At 36.6% G+C, this 19,841-nt stretch overlaps 2 protein-coding genes across 4 annotated transcripts; one reads left to right on the top strand and one right to left on the bottom strand.

Annotated features, from left to right (window-relative positions):
* The first annotated feature begins 462 nt into the window (after positions 1-462).
* On the top strand, positions 463-7,509 carry ndor1 (NADPH dependent diflavin oxidoreductase 1). 3 transcript variants are annotated; one of them, XM_082170597.1, is made up of 15 exons: positions 463-754; positions 1,291-1,432; positions 1,544-1,621; positions 1,716-1,813; positions 2,004-2,102; positions 2,395-2,496; positions 2,602-2,805; positions 2,888-3,015; positions 3,130-3,344; positions 3,669-3,776; positions 5,105-5,219; positions 5,330-5,476; positions 5,603-5,721; positions 6,709-6,803; positions 6,975-7,509. In XM_082170597.1, the coding sequence occupies exons 2-15, from the start codon at positions 1,298-1,300 to the stop codon at positions 7,117-7,119; spliced, it is 1,788 nt and encodes a 595-aa protein (XP_082026723.1). In that variant the 5' UTR covers positions 463-754; positions 1,291-1,297; the 3' UTR covers positions 7,120-7,509. The 3 variants fall into 3 exon arrangements, with proteins under 3 accessions (XP_082026723.1, XP_082026721.1, XP_082026722.1); XM_082170595.1 differs by having other exon boundaries at positions 464-754; positions 3,127-3,344; XM_082170596.1 differs by lacking the exon at positions 463-754 and adding an exon at positions 852-1,022 and having other exon boundaries at positions 3,127-3,344.
* A 477-nt stretch (positions 7,510-7,986) lies between these two features.
* ntmt1 (N-terminal Xaa-Pro-Lys N-methyltransferase 1) lies at positions 7,987-11,272 on the bottom strand. The gene is made up of 4 exons (XM_082170604.1): positions 11,127-11,272; positions 9,606-9,780; positions 8,987-9,239; positions 7,987-8,876 (listed from the first exon to the last, which is right to left on the bottom strand). The coding sequence occupies exons 1-4, from the start codon at positions 11,177-11,179 to the stop codon at positions 8,620-8,622; spliced, it is 738 nt and encodes a 245-aa protein (XP_082026730.1). The 5' UTR covers positions 11,180-11,272; the 3' UTR covers positions 7,987-8,619.
* Positions 11,273-19,841: the final 8,569 nt, after the last annotated feature.

Genomic DNA, 19,841 nt, shown 5'->3' with positions numbered 1-19,841 from the left:
TAAAAACACATGGTTAAAAAACAAAACAAAAAAAAAACTTTTTTTTAAAAAACTGGACTTTTTTTACCAGTCCTGTATCATTTCATTTTTTTTTTTAAGAATTCCTCATGTATTATATAATGTGTTCCTTCTCCTAATATTTCCTTAAGTGAATAATTGCTTACACCCCCTTTAGTGTATCCTATTTCTCTATTGTATGCTGCTGTACATTCTTCTAGTAATATATGATTTACTGTTTCTGGATATTTATCGCAATTACCAGTTTACCTATTTTATATAAACTTTGATTTAGTGTTGTATGCCTTAATCTTGTCATTATCACATCCTTTTTATTTATTTTTTGCGGAACTGAGGAAGAACTGATGACGGAAATGTTTGATCCTCGGCTGACAAATCAGAGGAAAGGGGCGTTTCATTCCCGCCCACATGTAGAAATCTAATATTCAAGCTGTTTATTTATTTTTCTACCTCAAAACGAAAAACGAAAAATCAAGATGAATTCTTGTTTGTCGTTTTTTTGGGAAAAAATTAACAAACAAAAAAGGAACTGTTTTCAAATTTTTCTACTTTCAATATTACATAAAAAAACGACTGAACGACTTGGAGAGAGAACGCAGGACGTATTTCTATTGGTCTGTTTCCATTGGAATGCCAGGGCTTGTTCTGTCTGACTCTTATTTTTTACAGTCTATGGTCTGACTGTGCCGGAGCTGTCAAGAGGCAAAAAGAAGAGAGACGAATTAATACCATTCAGGTATGTTTGCGGAAAACTTTCAACTTTTATCGCCAGTTTTAGCTCAGGTTTGACAAAACATAAGTTACATGCGGCGTGAATGAATTGGGCAATTGTCGTAAAATGACAGAATTCTGCCGTAAAGCGCTCCATGACAATCATATGCTGGAAGTCTGTTTTACACAGTCAGTCTTTTCTGTCAGTAACGTTATATGCATAGACAGTATAAGAAAGGTTATGTGCTGACGATAGTGACAGAGAGCATCACTTAAGGTGCTTGCATTTTTAGGTAAGCCACGCGATCTTACACAATGGAATATGTTCTTAAATGTAGATCTCGAAAAGTTGCAGGGGATGCATGAGAAATGTCACGTAACGTTAGATGGTGGATGACTGGAAGCTGTTATTGACCTGCCTCGATTTACAACAAACCCACCCTTTTGATCTCATTATTAAAAGTTCCGGTGGTATTGAATAGAATTTCTGATGCCGATTGCTCAAAAACCACAACAAAGGTTAACATTCGTTACTGCACTTATTTGCTTCTCTGATTCCAGTATAAAGATGAGCATCCCCACTCTCCTGGTTCTGTACGGGAGTCAGACGGGAACAGCGCAGGACACGGCAGAGCGGATCGGCCGTCAGGCGCAGAGGAGGCGGATGAGATTCAGAGCCGAAGCCCTGGACACTTACAATGTGGTCAGTGCACGTCTGCAGTCAGACATGCGAAGCTTTGCATTGAGTTGGGGTTATAAGTTAATTAGTTAATATGATCTCTTTGCTTTATGTTATCACGTCTCCCCTCATTAGGCCAACCTGATCTCAGAGTCTCTGGTAGTGTTTGTCTGCTCCACCACAGGACAGGGGGACCCTCCAGACAATATGAAGGTCAGTCGGTATATACATAACAGAATTTAGTCTATAAACTCTAATGCATTACATATATTTAAATGTTAAATATTTGAATATTTTCTTCATATAGAAATTCTGGAGATTCCTGTTCAGGAAGTCATTGCCTGCTGATTCTCTTTGTCGACTTGACTGTGCTGTGCTGGGCCTTGGAGACTCCTCGTATCCAAAGTAAGATGACAGATGTTCTGCTTACAAAGCCTTCATTATGCTTTCATATGTATTGTTTTTCTTCACTGCATATTTGAAATGAATTTGAAAGGGTCATTTTTTTTTTTAAAGAACTGAGGACATATATGTTTTCAGGCTGCATATTATGATTGATGATACAACACTGAGACCTTTTCGGTCCACTTTCTAGGTTCAACTTTGTTGCGAAGAAGCTCTATAAGCGTTTGCTTCAGCTTGGTGCTAATATGCTGCAGCCTGTTGGACTGGCTGATGATCAACATGATCTGGGGTGAGCAGAGGTCCTCACACACAAATATAAGTTATATAATAAATGTTATATATGTTTTTGTACATATATATATATATATATATATATATATATATATATATATATATATATATAAGCTGCTTGATATTATTGTAATCATAGGCACATTGGCTTGTAGTGCGAATAGTTTTACTGTTTACTACACTTGTTTTATATTAGCAAATAGCTTACCTTCACATTGCAAAATAAGGTGAATACAGTGTTTGTGAAGTTTGCATTCTGTACAGCTGATATTTCCTTTATTACTCCTCAGGCCTGATGGTGTGATTGACCCCTGGTTGCTTTCGTTCTGGCAGAAAACCCTGTCTGTCTACCCTCCTCCTGCTGGCCTCGCTCCAATCCGTGAGGAAGAAAAGTATGTTTTTCACATAATCTAACACTCATAGCTTCCAAACACTTTGATTACTTAATTGAAATATTTAAGTTAATATATTTAAAGTAAAATGTTCTGATTTTTCAGACTTCCACCCCGATACGTTTTCCACTTCCTAGATGAAGTCCCAGATAAGCAGATTGAGCATCTCCAGACACCTGATAATAAGGCCCTTCCCACCTCGCTGCAGCCTTTTCCAGCTCGAGTCGTGTTCAATCAGAGAGTGACTCATCCCTCACACTTCCAGGATGTCAGGCATATCGAGTTTGACATCACAGGCTCCAACATCCAGTGAGCAGTGCGAAACATTTCAAATAAAATATAGAGATGTTATCACAATATGATATTAAAAGATTGTGTCTATCTCTGACAGGTACAATGCAGGGGACGTTGTAATGATGAGACCCTGTAATGCTGTAGAGGATGTGGAGCAGTTCTGCCAACTATTGAAGCTTGACCCGGAGCGCTACTTTACACTAACTTCCACTGACAGCAGCACAGGTGATACTTAAAACACACTAAACGTGCTAAAACATCTCCATTTGTGTTCCACATATGAAAAGCCTTACCTTTTAAAGTTTGAAAAAGTCTGTGTTCCCCTCCTCTCTGTAGCAGCAGTCCCCGCGCGTCTTCCTCAGCACTGCTCCGTTCGCTTTCTGGTGGAACAGTTCCTGGACATTTCTGCTGTTCCACGTCGTTCCTTCTTTGAGGTGTTGGCCACTTTTGCCACTAATGAGCTGGAGCTTGAAAAACTTGTGGAGTTTAGCTCTGCTCAGGGTCAGGATTCTCTTCACTCTTACTGCAACCGACCCCGCCGAACAGCCCTGGAGGTCAGAGGTCACGTTGACTGTTGATGTGAAATGATACAACTATTTTATGATGTCTGCAGACTCATTTTGTACACTGTCTTCTGTTGTCATTCGGAGTATGCGAGAACTGTGTGCTTGTTTAAATATTTTGTGGCCTGCAAAGTTTTTTATGTGGTTGTTAAAATCTGTAACTAGTGAACAAGTAGTGTTGTCACTTTCTAATGTTAACATTACACAAAGGAAGTGAAATATCTACTGCATTTGTAAGCTAGTGCAAGTGAGATTTGAACAGGTTTTGTGATCTCTGGGCAGATGTTATTTAACCTTTATACTCTTGTTGATCAGGTACTGACAGACTTCCCTCACACCACAGCTGAGTTAAGCATTGACTACTTGTTGGATCTTTTTCCAGAAATTCAGCCTCGCTCCTTCTCCATTGCCTCTTCTCTCTTGGTAAGTCATTTTTAATGTATTTATTTATCTAAATATTTTTGGGAAAAATGTATATTTTTATTCAGTAAGGATGCATTAAAGGTATAGCGGAGGATCTTTCCAAATTTTAGATAAGACCCGCCCTCTCCACTTTTTGAAAAGTTTGATTGATTCACCAGAATGATTGACAATTAGGAGGACCAATAGTATAGGTTACCCACCAGGAAGTAAAACATCCTCCGCTATACCTTTAAATTGATCAAAAGTAACAATAAAAAACATATAAAGGGTTAGTTCACCCAAAATTGAAAATTCTGTCAGTAATTACTCACCCTCATGTTGTTCCAACCCCGCAAGACCTTTCGTTCATCTTTGGAACACAAATTAAGATATTTTTGATGAAATCAGAGAGCTTTCTGTCCCTCCATAGACAGCTATGCAACTGACACTTTGACGCTTCAAAAAGTTCATGAAGAGATCGTAAAACTAATCCATATGAATTGAGTGGTTTAGTCCAAATTGTCAGAAGAGACTATCACTTTATGAACGGATTGAATTTAGGCTTTTACTCACATATAAACATTGATCAGAGAACATAAACTGAAGCTCAACTGAACCTGCTTGATGTGTGAGAACAAACCTCTTGCTGTAGCTCACAGTGCTGTGTAACACAAGAGAATGAACCTCATTGGTTCTTGCTGTAGCTCAAAGTGTTGTGTAACACAAGAGAATGAACCTCATTGGTTCTTGCACATCATGCGAACATGCTTGGGCTTCTGTTTACCACAACTGATGTGTGAGTTGATGAATGTTTATATGTGATTAAAAGCATACATTCAATCTGTTAAGCATATAAAGTGATCGTCTCTTCAGAAATTTTGGACTAAACCTCTCAATTAAAATGGACTAGTTTTACAATCTCTTTTTGAGGCGTCAAAATGTCAGTTGCGTAGCTGTCTATGGGGGACAGAAAGCTCTTAGATTTTATCAGAAATACAATTTTTTTTTTTTTTTTTTTGGTGCTCCGAAGATGAACAAATGTCTTACGGGTTTGGAACGACATGAGGGTGAGTAATTCATGACAGAATTGTTTGGGTGAACTATCTCTATAATGTTATAAAATATTTCTATTTCAAATAAATAGAAAAAAAATTCTATTCATCAAATAATCCTCAAAAATGTATCATGGTTTCCACAAAAATATTAAGCAGCACTGTTTGATAATAATAAGAAATGTTTCTTGAGCACCAAATCAGCATATTAGAAATAAAAATCTTACCGACCCCAAACTTTTGAACGGTATTGTAAATGTATAATATTTATATAAATATTTGTTTCTGATTCCACAGCAACACCCTGACCGAATTCAGATCTTGCTTGCTGTGGTGAAATATAAAACCCTGCTTTTGAAGCCACGCAAAGGCCTCTGCTCTTCCTGGCTGGCATCTCTGGAGCCCTCGAAAGGTTGGTCTGATCGACCTGAAAGAATTAAAGTAAAGTCAAAAACTGCCAATAATGCAGTCAGACAAATAATGAAATCTGCACGAATAAATCGTGTCCAAAACACTGTTTAGGAGATGTTTACGTACCGCTGTGGGTGAAGAAGGGGAGTTTGAGATTCCCTCACGACCCAGAATCCCCTGTGATAATGGTGGGACCAGGGACTGGTGTGGCTCCCTTCAGATCTGCCATACAGGAGAGGGCTGCTCTTGGGAAGATGGGTGAGTTTGTTGGATTTGGTAGTTATTCAGAAGTGAAAAAGATAAAAAGTGATGGTCAAACATGTATTTTGCTAATAAAATGTATTGTGAGAGACATTCTAACTAAAGTCTCATCTCCTGTTTCAGCTAATGTGCTATTTTTTGGCTGTCGCTCTGAATCAAAAGACTTCTACTGTCGATCAGAATGGGAGGAGAAGGTGCAGAGGGGCCACATGATCCTTGTCACAGCCTTCTCCAGAGATCAGGTCAGATGAGTGTTATTTAGCTCTTACCATAAGAGCACTGCACAGGTGTATCTAAATAAGAGAGGGGAGGACCCAGGAACAACTTAAAAAAATAAGGTGTGTTCAACTTCATGCGGCGCTGCACAGACCGATCAACGTCTGACTTGAAGCAGTGAATGCCATTAATATATTTTGTCCGACTTGAGACAGCGTCACGGTGATGCAAGGCATCAATCAACATATCGCGAGAGCAGCGGCTGCACAAGCTCAGATGACGACACTGCTGTTCAACGATTGGCCGGATTCACCGATGACAATGACGTGTTTTGTGTTTATTCTGACACCTTCAGTTCCGCTAATGCTCTCAAAGCAATGTTTTCATAACAATAAAATGGAACCATAAGGTTGTACTGTTTATCAAAATAACACTAAGACATATATAGACCCACTTTGTTGGTATTTAAATAGTATAGGCTTATGTTGAACTTTATTCTTGTACAAATGGCGCTGCATTAAGCATAGCATGAAAAGTGTTTATGTTGCTTGATGAAATTGTCTGAAACTTCTGTGTATTTGACAAATATCACATCTAATCCACTTCGTCTGTGATAAAGTACGCAAACACAGTGTGAGCGAGCGTCACTACAGGAAGCAGAAAGTGTCCGACTTGACGGCTCCGTTTTCAATTCTGCCCCCAACTGCATGTCTGCACAGCGCTGCATGAAGTCGTACACACCTATTGTCTTTTGTCATAGTCAGTAGTATAATGCAGGTTATGGTAATGTGACTTTTGAAATCAAATGTGTTCCATACTGGAATGTTTTTACTGTAAAAGAAGGCACATCAATCTATGTTAATGTAATTTTTTGTAATTAAGGACATTTATAATTGAAACATTATAATTACCGTGTTCATTTGATTGTTTTTGCAATAATTGTTGCCTGGAAATATTTCCTTTTATAGGCTGTGGGATATAATTAGGTAAATTTGAATATGATTCATTTACAGGAGGATAAAATCTACGTTCAGCATCGCGTAAAGGAACAAAGCAAACTTTTATGGGATCTGATAGCAAAGAAGAATGCGTTCTTTTACATAGCAGGGTAAGTCTTATTTAACATCAAGTTAAGACATTCAACAAAATAGTGTTGAACATTAACATTTTAATGGAATGTTATACCCCATACTGTATGTATGGTTGGTTATAGAGCAATATTACAGCCTATATGAGGAGCAGGACAGAAATGAGCTACCATTTTTCCATTTTCATCCAGAAATGCCAAGCAGATGCCCACAAGTGTATGTGACGCACTGAAAGAAGTATTCCAGAAAGAGGGTGGGATTTCTGAAAACCAGGCAAACGAGATGCTGGATGCCATGGAGAAAACTGGACGCTTTCAAAGTGAAACCTGGTCCTGATCTCTCCATTAAATCCATAGCCTTAATAAACAAAAAACAGCCTCAAGTGTGAAAAGTGAGTTGAACTGAGATTAAATGTTGTTATATAGTGCTCTGATTCCAAACCTCAGTTGTGGTCCAGCCACTTTCTTCTCACAAGTTCCCCACTGCCTTTGACAATGTAACTGGGACTTATAAGCTTAGCTGACGTTACAAACAACACACACTACCAGACCATGAATTTGATTTGATGTTAGCTGTAATCTAGGCTGGTGTTACTGCTTTCATTTTTATTGTATGGATTTGATTTATTGAAGGACAAAGTAATAAAGACTTGGAAAATATGTTAATAGTCCGAAATACTTCTATTCTTTTAATTTCTTAAAATAAATCATGACTGAAATATAAGAACTGATTCTTGTTTAATTTTACATTGAAGCATCAAAATGACACCAATCAAAATTTTGTATGGATCATTTAGAAAAAAATATAGATATTTCAACAATGCAAAATCCAACTCACACTGGTATTTTCTACATTAGTGATTCTCAACCGGGGGCTAAAAAATGGAAAAATAAAAAAGTGAACATATTTTCCTGTGGCGCTGTATGCTTTTGTAATTGTTAGGTTTTAACTATTGTTGTTATTGAGGAACATAAAATGCAGACCATAACTTCTGGAATCACAAAATGAATTGTGGTTAATTCAATATATTAAATTTACCGACCACATTAATTAAATGTATAAATAAAAATCAATAAATATGTTTTAACTATTACAGCATATAGACAATAAATATCTTAGCAGTGATGGGGGAAGGTGATTATGGTATTGGAGTCAAAAAGGCTAAGACCACTGTTACACACAATAACAGTGTCATTCAAGGACTACTTCAAAATATTCGTTTATTCAACGCAAAATACAACATATGGTTCAGTTAAGAGTTTTCTGTCAACAGCTGTAAATTCACATATACTAAAATGGAACATTCAAATTCTCATAAGTTATTAAAAGGTTTTACACACGCCGGTCACGGTGCCATAAACTCTGATTAAATAGTCTTGAAGGGATAGTTCTCTCCATTCACGCATCATCATGTGTTTCCAAACCTGTATGACTGTATAACACAAAATACAACATTTTGACAACATTCCCAAAACAGTTTGGGGGACCATTGACCTCCAATGTATGACAAAAAAAAGTTACATAAATATATATTATGTTCATCAGAAGAATGTCAGTCATACAGGTGAGTAAATTATGAAAATTTTTGTTTTGGTGTGAACTATCCCTTCAAGTATTTAGTACACCCACCGAGTCCTAGCTGTCATATTACAAGCTCTAGAAGTAAAATCCCAAGCTCCTAATATCACCTTCAAGTCTTGTGCCTTTTTTCAAAAAACGGTGATCACACTGACAGTAACGCGTAGCTTCTTGTGTAGCTAACATTGATCCTAATTTCCTTTCACGTTATTGGCTTCAGAACAAACACATAAAAACATGCTCGTGCAATGCTTGCAGCTATCTGAGCGCTAGAGTGTGGACCTGATAAATCTCCTCAGGGAAGTTCTGCTGTTGCTCCTCACAGATGATGCTGAGTCCAGCCTTGGCTACTAGGTGACGTAGTAGATTCAGGTCCCGACACACACTGCTGTCTACATCATCAGGTATTATACCCTCAAACGCAACATTATCCTTCACCACAATCAGGCCATTCGGACGCAGACCGCTCTGGCAACGCCTCAGGAATTCCACCAGGTGGTCGTCGGTTAAGTGACCTACAGATACATGGAGCAATTGGGCTTTATTGTGTTTGCAAAACATAATGGAAGATTCATCTGGTTATATTAACTTATGATAGATGGTGTAGCCAAATAAATCCATTTACCAATCACCCACTGAATCCATATGACATCATAACGTTCTGGCTGGGGCTGAAAATCTTGCAGGCCACAGCAGAAGTAGTTCTCCACCCGCTTGCCCTCCTCACCCAGGTATGTACGAGCTTTATCCAGGAACTCCTGCGTCACGTCTACTAGGTCCACTGTACGGAAGAGCGGCAGGAGCAGCCGCTTGGTGATACGGCCAATTCCAGCACCACAGTCCAGAGAACAGCCTGTCCCAGTCTTACCCTGGCCTTCCTTTGAGTAAAAGGAAACCAGACGATAGTGTGTTTCTCATGGACTTTCATTTAAGGTTGATGGAGCTTAGTAACTGTGGGCAAGATTACTGTCTTGCTCCATTTTCCTAGCAGTGAACTAAAATTTGGAGTTGTAGAATGTCAAAGATTTACACTAACAACTTACACTACTATTTCTTTATGTTTTTGAAATAACTCTCAATATGTTAACCAAGGTTGCTTTTATATATATATATATATATATATATATATATATATATATATATATATATATATATATATATATATCCTTCCAGTCTATACATACATATATATATATGACCCTAAACCTCTGAATTGTAGTGTATTAAAATGTAGAATTACTCACCCCAAGGAATTTTTGAAGAAACTTTTTGGAGCCATTAATGTCAATGCTGGAAATGCTGCCATAACCTCCCAGCATTCCATCCACAGTGGGCGGGACATCCTTCCAGTAATGTTCTGCCTTCGAGTAAAAGGTTGTCTGGTCTTCTATCAAGCAGTCTTCCATCTTTGTGCAACTCCTGACCACAGAGATCAAAAGAAAGTAGTTTTACCAGTCAGAGTTCTTCTTCAGCATTTTATATTGAACTTTCATCTTATGAATTTGTATAGATGTATATATTCAATTAGAAGTTTACAAGTACACAATTAAAATAAATTGAATTATTTCATGTTCCTATATTCATTATTTCATATTTAAATCAATTTCATAGCAATTATAGTTTCTGTGTAAAATCATATGCTGCATGAAAATCAGTCTTACTGCTTCAGATGAAGCTTCTGTGCAGTGTAAAATTGCATTAGTATCTAAATGCATAAATGAATTGGTTGCAAACGCCATTCTTATAAAACTGTTATACTCTATTGCGATTCGCCAAGTTTTTTGTATAGTGCTTTCACAATACAGAAAATATTTATTGATGCCCCAATGAGAAAGGCGAATGTGACAAGGGGAAAACCTTGGGCAGAACCTTGGGCAGAACCATTCTCATACGGCAAGCTACATTTTACAATAAATATACACAAATGTCAAATATTATTCATAGTAAGTAAACCTAGTCATGCATTCACTGTCAGTAAGATAATGTTTGAGTTGTTAGTTTATGAAATTATTAATTATAATTTCAATTAAATGGTAAAGAGCCAATTCGTTAGCCTGTAATGAGACCCAGAGGTGGCACTAGCAATTTTGGGCCTATGAAAGAATATGAGGTAACTTGGGCCCCCTATTACATTACAACTAGTAACTTACTGTTACTACTAATAAAATTGATCTCTGGGGGGCCCCAAATGTGCGTGGGCCCATAGAATCGTCCTAACTTCTCCCCCTTAGGGAAGCCCCTGATGAGAGTGCTGAAGCTGTCAGATTTAGACACCTGAATCCAAATGTGTCTCTGCTGTCTGAACTCAGCTGTCAGGAAGCATCACTTCACCGTAGACTGACAGACACATGACTGGTCAAATAAGATATAATCTCCTAACAAAAATGGAAGCATGAATAAATACATACAGAGGACCCACAGAACATACCAATACCCACTAAGTATGTGTAGTCTAAAGACTAAAAAATTGGCATATTTACTAAGTAATAAATAGTAATTGAAGAAAAAAGTAGTGTTACTATTACAGTCTCATTAAGTTACTTACTGGGTTTACTTGGACAAAAAAAGATCATACATGTGGCCCTGCTATCGTGCTGTCGTTAAACGCGTCTTTTCCTTTTGCTATATTTAGGAGTGACAAATAGTTACACGTGTTGACACACGACCAGCTCTAAATCACAGGTATGTACTTATTCATGCTTCCAACTGGTCTTTCTGAGCTGTTTCTGTCTTAACAGTAATTCAGACAGTAAACACTACCGTACCTTTGCTTTCGTGCCCTCGCTGCCGCTGACTGTCGTTTCTTACAATCGTTCATGTCACTACTGAACAACTGTAGCAGAACTGCCCCATGAAAGCTTTCCTAGCTCCCCTGGCTTCCCAAAGCAGAAATGCTGAACACCGTACGTCATTTCCTTATTTGACCAACGTGTTTCCCCTCAGCGAATTGTTTTTCATTTGTCTCCATCTTGTGGCCGCATGTAAACTTGCGAACATGGCTAATAAACTGTCATTTCTTCTATTAAATGTGTTTCATTATTATTTTAAATGATCAAAAATGTTATGTTTTTTTTTTTTGAGAAATTGTGTTTTTACACAGGGTTAAGGCTGCATAGAGTAGTTCTCACCCTTTTTGACTCAAAGGCCATTCTTAGATTTAAGGTAAGATATTTCCTCCAGTATTTCTGCTAAAATTATGCTAAATCTGCTTGCTTTTAATCTTTTTTTTTTATATATATATATAAACTAAAACTTGGAGGGAAAAACAGAAACAATAGTTGCAGTATGTAGGCTAAAAGTCTATGTGTGTGTAGTACATTATTTTATGTGCTGTTTTTAGAATTTTAATTATGTTCTATGTAATTTTAATTGTATTGACAGTAATTTATTGTTAATAATATATTCATTTGAATAAGTTTATTGAGGCCCCTATGGGTCCTGGCCCCTTTATGAGGAGGCTAAATGCATTCCCTCAATAAATGTAAGAAATTCTGCATATATATGAAAATGAAAGTGTTCCAGAGACCTAAAGCAGCATTATAGAAAAAAGGTAGAGGTATACACTTTAAAGGTATACACTTTAAGTAACGGTAAAGGACTACACTTTAAGTAGTATAGCAGTGTTTTGTCCTAGACACTAAAAGCACAACTTTCTTATATTTTAGGCATGTTTGCATCCCTTCTTTGACACCAGAGCAATGGGAGTTAGTAGGTGTTTCTTTTCCTAGGGTTGGTCTTTAAGTAGGTATTTTATTTTCACTATTCATCACATTTTCATCTTAATATTGTATTTGGTTTACTCTTATAAACATCCTTTCACTCTCATTTCCCATGTCTTTCTAATAAATGTTTATCTGAACTGTAAGTTCATCCTAACGATCTTGTATTTATTTTGTATTCTGTCCAGCCTCTTGTTTTCCACTGTTGCCATTTCTTTCTTCTCATCCCATCTCTTATTTTCACTCCCCTTATTACATGACAGCATGCTTTCTGTCTCGACTATTTATGCTCGTCTCTCCTCCCCCACAAGCCCAACGTTTCACTGCTCTCCTCTCACTCCCCTGGGCTACTCCTCTCTTTCTCTTTCTCCCTCCCGGCTCTGTCTGCTCATCCTTTTTCTGTCTCTCGTTCTCAGCCGAGCTGGCAGGGTATACATATGATGACTCAGTACACTGCCTGTCTGCATCGGACAGCCTGAAGTCAGTCGATATTTAATCTGATCTGCTCTCTTTCACCCTATCTTCTTCTGTCTACTCCCTCTCTGGCTCCTGACACCTTTTACATTCTCATTAGAATTACAAAGAGGCTGGAGAAATGGAGCGGAAATCAACACTTTTGAAATGTCCTGAGTCAGCAATGCTGGCCGGCTCTTCTCCTTACCTGTCTCCGCCTATGGGTTCTCTCTCTCTCTTTCTCTCTCTCTCTGTTTGTTTGTGTGTGTGTGTGTGTGTGTGTGTGTGTGTGTGCGCGCGTGCGTGTGCCCTCCTCACGTTTCTCCTTTTAGATTAACCTCTTTTCCACGGCTAAATATGTTTGACAGTATAGTCACCTAGTTTTGACTCATTCTAGACTTTTTTGAAGAGTTTAAATATTAATAATCAAATGTCAAAATAAACATTTTTAATGTATCAGTGTTATTTTAGTAATATTTATTTATTTTATAGTATTTGTTGATATTTGAATTAGCCTTTATTTGAATATTTTCAGTTAAATTTTATTTTAAGTTTTAGTAATGTTGTTGTTTTTTATTGTTTCTATTAATTTATGTATTATTTTTTGTAATGAATTTATTTCTATTATTTCTATATTTATTGTTATTTAAATTTTAGTTTGAATAATTTTAGTACTTCTAATATTTGTACTTTATTTTATAGAGATATTTGATGCTGTCTTGTAACTAAATTAAACGGCTACAGACTGGCTATGGCTATCAGTTACACAACATTGACAACAGTACTAGAATCTAGTCAATATCAGCAATACTAATAGTAGTTGTTGATTAAAATAGCAATGTAAGTATTTAGAAAAGAAACATCTATCCTTTTGTATCTCTTGGATGTGGAGGGTGGTTGAAGGGAAAGGTGAGGAGAAGTGTCTTGCATAGGGTGGAGGTCACAAAGTAGTTCTTATCTCATTCTATTCACATGTAGACCCTGACTTAGACACAAGGACACATGCTTCAGTCAATAAATCTACTGTACTTACACATATTAGAGCGAACTCCGCCTTGTGCATTCAAGGAGTTCAGTTCATTCACGCAAATAAGGACATAGGCATCCCTGGAAAAAAGAAATGGACAGTATAAGGGCACTTATGAACATGTGCACTGCAACCAAACACAGTATGTAATGAATTGCACTCAAAGTGAGTGTTAAACTCACTACTGTTTGAACATTGTTACATGTATAAGCTACCAAAAAAAATGACATGATACATCTTGTGCTACTTGTTAAGCAGATGAACCAAACAATGTCTCCTACAGAAGTTTCCTTTAAGGTAGGGTAGACAATTTTGGAGTGGCTAGCAATAGCAAGTTAGCTCCCTTCAGAGTGTCTCCAAAGCCACACCTTCTTCAAAACACAAGGACACGCACGAGAGACGCCGTTAAATTACCACGTCTCAAAGCACAACACATTACAATAATAATGAATGTAAACAACTTACAGAATACTGAATTGTACCACCTGACTGCTGCAGATTGATTTAGCCGTTGATAGTGTTGCCAGAGAAAAGCGTGAAACGTGAACAAAAAATTGCCTGCCCTACCTTTGAAGTCTGCTTAGGTCATTTGTAGGACAATCTTGGTTTGTGTCATATTATTGTGATTACAATTCATATGAATACAAAAGTGGCACAAAATAATGATATATTCTTAAGTTGTTATTACAATAATAAGTATTTGACTGTACAAATGTGAATGATAACTGTAATATAAACATTCCCCTGAATAAGTGTTCAAAACACTTGCGCATTAATTCCAGTCGCCACGTGATGGCACTGTTGTACTGTATGCAAGCTCAGTGGGACAGCTTGAGGTTAAAATCATTCCCTCATTCACTCAGACAGTCACCAGAGAATCTGTAGTTCGCTCAAGCAATAAACACAATGCCCCATAGTGGTCAGAGCTCAGATCACAGTGGGTGACAACAGCTAACAGTGGAATTTCAGATATGTGTTGCCCTATTTCCCCTACTACCCTGAAGTAAATGTTTTATTGAAGACAACCATAGAGTTGTACAAAATTAAAATTAATGTAATTGTTAAAATATTAACACTTAATTTAAAGTAGATATTCTGTAGGTACCCTTGGAAATTGTGCTCAAGATATTGGAATTATGACTGAGTGAGAATGCTTCTGATCCACTTACTCCACAGTTCTTATAGATAACTGTGAGGACTCATGCTAAACCTGACAGTTAAAATAGCATTTAACTTTAATATGAAATAAAATAACATATCTATATAACTTTAAAATGCAAAGCTGTATAGCTTAAAGCCATTTTATTCAGCAAATGGCTATTTTTATGTAATTATATATAAATTTACAATGCATGCTAAAATACAATAACAAAGATTTGCTATAATAATTAACTATAAAATATGTGTACATAGTGCGTATGATAGCTTTGTTACCATGATACAAGGTTGTGAGCGGATATGTGTCTGTTTCTTGAATTTGTCCGTTTATGTACTTAATTACAGATAAATATGAGACAGACAGTTACATTCCTGTCTGCCATTTGCTACACATTCATATGGTTGTGCTTGTGCATATGTGTAAACAAATGTTTGTGTTTCTACACACAGAAGGGTCAGGAGGTTGTATGCCTTATTCAAGCGGAACCATATGGCCTGAATGTCTGTCAGAGCCAAAAGGCAAAAACAAACAACTAACTAACTAACTTAATGTTAACAAAAAGTGAAAAATCACTAACAGTGTTTAAAACCAATGACATTTTACCTCAAAAATAAATCAGAAGCACGTTTTAGCCAAACAAACATTGCAAAAGACTTTGAAGGGTGTGTGTGTATGTGTGTTTGTGACACATGTGGTTCTTTGATGTTTGGGATTACAGTCGGATTACATCATGGTAGTTTGGATGGGAGCACCTGTATTATGATAGAGAAAACAAGGTAAAATACACAGATGAAAAGAGGGGCTGGACTGAGGTCTCTCCTGAAAAAGAAGAAAACAATAAGACATGCTTGTTTTCAGACATACCCCTGAAGAGTGTAAAGTTTATGCAAATCTGTGTATGTATAGGCGTGAATGTGTGTTTGTACCTTTAAATTAGTACTGAATGTCCCTGTACGATTTCAGTATAATGTTTGTTTGGAAGTAACCATCAGGAGGTAGCTATTATATACACAGCTATCTGGAATACTTGATTCTGATCATTCATGGCATATATTATATCAAATATTTCTGAAAGACTGCATTCAAAATTTATGAATTCATGTCTAATGTTCATATAACTTAACAACTAACTAACTAAAACAAAAATAAAATACAGCTAAAAGATTATAAAATTTAAATATAAAAATAACAGCTAAATCAAAATCTTATTAAATACTACAATAATATATATAGTACTTAAATAACACAAACAAATTTTATTTTTAAACATTATATTAATAATAATAATATAAAAAATATAGTATATTAATAATATGGGTTTGATTCTGAGGGAATGCATGAACTAAACAGACAGATGACAGATTGTATGATATGATTCATGTAATAATGTTTATAAATAAAATGTTTAAAATAAAAGCAGTGTTATTTTAGTATTATTTATATACAATTAGTATTTATCAGTATTTGTGTAATTTTATATATAGGTGCATCATTATAGTCAAATGCAGCAGTATATCAGCAGCAAACTTCAAGCAGTCAACACCAGGCTCTTAATCGAAGCCAGAGCTCTGCAGTGCGTCGAGCTGAATGCGTAATGACTGAATTACAATCAGGTTTGGGTGAGAGCAGGATTAGTTCTGTCTTTGAAGGTCCGAGGTCTGATGTGGTTTCTTGTTTCACAGTGCAGCAGTGCCTTGCATATTGAGAACAGAGGCTGTGCGAGTGTGTGTGTGTGTGTGTGTGCTGGAATGTTACGTGTGCGTTTATGGAACAAAACAGGATAGAATGTTACACAACCCATGCCTTTAAGTCCATGCTATGCTTGCCATGCTAACTTCCTTCTCTCTTTCTGCCTTTTCTCCACTGATTTTTCCTCTGTCTCTGTTTTCCCCCATGTGAGCCTCTGACACCCCCATCACCGCCAACAACTCTCTCTGTGTATATATTTCTGAGATCAGCCGTGGCTGGGTAGATTGAAGTGGACAGCGGTGCAGAGCACACGCTCACTACTGCCTCCCCTGACCTAGAAACAGAGAGAGAGAGAGAAAACTAAAAGGTTACTGAGAGGATAAAAGTGTCTTGTGTGGGTGGCTTTACTTAGCTACGATATGGGGACAAACCCCTACAAGTGAGCTAAGTCTGACAAAAGCTTCCATTTGGGGACATTTAAGATTCATAACTATAATCATAGATAAGGCTAGTATTGAACTCACATGGGAAAGATGAGTGTAATGAATAAATGTTCTGAATTTAAGACAAAATATGTGACCCTGGATCACAAAACCAGTCATAAGTCGCATGGGTATATTTGTGGCAATAGCCAACAATATATTCAAAATTATCGATTTTTCTTTTATGCCAAAAATCATTAGGATATCAAGTAAAGATCATGTTCCATGAAGATATTTTGGAAATTTCCGACCGTAAATATATAAAACATTTATTTTTGTGAGTGAATGCAGCAAAATCGCGAACATAAATGGAGAACTTTAAAGGCGATTTTCTCAATGTTTAGATTTTTTTTGCACCTTCAGATTCCAGATTTTCTTGGCCAAATACTGTCCTATCCTAACAAACCATACATCAATGGAAAGCTTATTTATTCAGCTTTCATGTGATGTATAAATCTCAATTTCAAAAAATGTAATGGCCCAGCGTGGTTTTGTGGTCAAGCGTCACATATACCATGAAAGATGTAGGCCTACTTTGTAAGATGTGAATTATCCAGGTTATAAGTTACTAAACTAGTTAGTTGAACAGGAGCTCCACACCTGGTCTGGAAGAGAATTTACACTCCTATTCCTCTGCGAGACTACGTCTGCCTGGCACATAGTTAAAAATGCATAAGCCATTTTCTTATTAATATTTCACACAAGTAAGCTCCCTATCACCAGTGCAGCTGTAACCATGCAAGCAGTACAGAGAGAAGGGAAGAGAGGGAGAGAAAGAAAGTGAGAGACTAAAAGAGTATAAAAGAGAAGAAGAAAGGGAGGGGAACGTGGTGAATAAAAAGAAAATAGGATGGAACCCTGTTTTCCAGTGTAACCAGACTATTGTTATTAAACCATTTCTATGTAGAATCATGTCAAGCAAGCAAGACTATGTATACATAAGAATGTTTTGGAGGATTTAAAGCTCAAATGTTTAATGAAACTGTTTATTTAACATAAATTGTGAATTGTGCTTCTCACTTATGCAACAATATGAGTACGTATCAAGTAAATGACCAACTCTTGTGACAGTACAGCAGAAGTGGGTTTTTTTTCCATAACCAAGTATATTTTCTCTTTGCATTGAAGTGAATCAGTTTCAATAACCACTGTAAGGCTATAGTGTAGAGTAACACCATCTAGTGGTAGTATGGCCAAACTGTATTTAGGAAGAATAAAAGACATCAACCCCACCATTTAAAAGGACTTAATTTTATGATTGTGATTGGTAAGATTGTTTTGTTTTTTTACGTTTTGAAAGAAGAATCTTTTGCTCACCAAGGCTGCATTTATTTGATAAAAATTACAGTAAAAACAGCAATAACTGTAATTTATTCCCTTGATGGTAAAGCTGAATTTTCAGCATCATTACTCCAGTCTTCAGTGTTACATGATCCTTCAGAAATCATTCTAATATGATCTGATTTGTTGTTTAAGAAACATCAGAAAACACCAAACTTTTGAATGGTGGTGTATATATCCACAAAATTAGTAAACTTACATAGGCTACTGTATTGAAGCAGCATAATCAAAGCATAATTAAACGTTTAAAGCATTAACCACTGACATTTCATCTCTGGCATTCTGCATTTCTTCAGCAAAATGTATTATGTCCTGTAATTTTAGTGATACAAGCCATACAAACAACTATTTTGTGAGCCAGTGTCTGACCGGCCCTTTGTTCTTATTTTCCCCCCCACTCAGCTAGGAAAGACATGTGTTTATAGTGCAAATTTTTTATTAAAACCATGATCAATTTCTCTACAACCAAGTACGCTTGGTGACGCCTATGGGAAAAAGAATTGTAACAATTCTTTAAAAATGTTAATGTGACCTGGTTTCAACTGCTAGACACATTAAAATGATCTTCGATGTCCTCCTCACCATCTCTGGTATAGTTTGTGTTTCTCCGGGGCTGTTTCTTTGCCATTACAAGTTGATTTGCTGATACTTTCATTCTAGAATGTATGCAAGTGAAGTGTTTTGCTGTCACTGTAAACCTGAATTTTCTGTCAGCCATCAAAGGTGAAAAAAGCATTACAGATCATATTTGGACAGCGTCACACAAGAGTGATTTGTGGAATTACATTTCATTGTTTATGTTGTCATATTTTGTTTTAGAAATGATTGAATGAAATTGTCTTTAATTGTAAGTTCACATGTGTGAACAAGGAAGGAACAAGTTTGAAGAATGGCATTGGTACAAAAGATAATGTGTTGAAAATGACACAAGTAACTGTTGTGCTCATGGATAGTTTGTTTTATTTTGCATTGCAAAAGCACCTTTACACTCATATTTGCAAAGACACACAAGAACAATTACACAAAGAGATCATTTTGTGCAGTTCTAGGACAACAAACAATTTAACTTGTAAACTCATTTTGAGTCGGACATGATGAAATTGCTCAGTGAGTAAATCAACAACCATTTTGACTGATTCAGTGAGAGATTATTAGACTGAATTAAACTGATAACTCATGGGAACAAACTGGCTGCAGTGTTTGTTGCCGTGGGCAAGCAGTAATAACACAATATAAGGACATGTTGTCTCTTTATTGTCTTATTTATTTCATAAAGGATTTTCCAGGATTTCTTTGCAATCACTTTCAGTTCAGACCAGGAGTGTCTCTAGACTTTCATCAGGACTGAAAAAAAAGAAGAAAAAAAGTCCCCATTTTTTTTATAGGCTACTCTTTTTAAAAATACTGTTATGGATGTATACATAAATCGTCTTTACTTGCAGTATAGAGTCTTTTACAGTCTGCTTGCACAATAACAAGCTGCTTCATCGCATGTTCTGTTTTTTCAACATTGTAGGTTAATATCCACGTCATCCAGTGCTCTTTTTGTTTTCTGTCTTATAAATAAATCCAGTTATGGTTGTGAGAAACCACTGCAGACGCTTCAGTGT

The sequence above is a fragment of the Leuciscus leuciscus genome (assembly GCF_965113295.1).
Source record: "Leuciscus leuciscus genome assembly, chromosome: 5".
Lineage (NCBI taxonomy): Eukaryota > Metazoa > Chordata > Actinopteri > Cypriniformes > Leuciscidae > Leuciscus > Leuciscus leuciscus.
Note: the sequence above shows the minus strand (reverse complement) of the source record. Positions and strands in the feature narration are given on the sequence as shown.

Excerpts from the sequence above, each read along its gene's own strand:
- ndor1 (XM_082170595.1), top strand. The coding sequence starts at position 1,298 with ATGAGCATCCCCACTCTCCTGGTTCTGTACGGGAGTCAGACGGGAACA. Across the intron at positions 1,622-1,715 it reads ACCCTCCAGACAATATGAAG|AAATTCTGGAGATTCCTGTT; the intron begins GTCAGTCGGTAT and ends TTCTTCATATAG. Across the intron at positions 3,777-5,104 it reads CCATTGCCTCTTCTCTCTTG|CAACACCCTGACCGAATTCA; the intron begins GTAAGTCATTTT and ends CTGATTCCACAG.
- ntmt1 (XM_082170604.1), bottom strand. The coding sequence starts at position 11,179 with ATGAACGATTGTAAGAAACGACAGTCAGCGGCAGCGAGGGCACGAAAG. Across the intron at positions 9,781-11,126 it reads GCGAGGGCACGAAAGCAAAG|GAGTTGCACAAAGATGGAAG; the intron begins GTACGGTAGTGT and ends CTCTGTGGTCAG. Across the intron at positions 8,877-8,986 it reads ATGGATTCAGTGGGTGATTG|GTCACTTAACCGACGACCAC; the intron begins GTAAATGGATTT and ends ATGTATCTGTAG.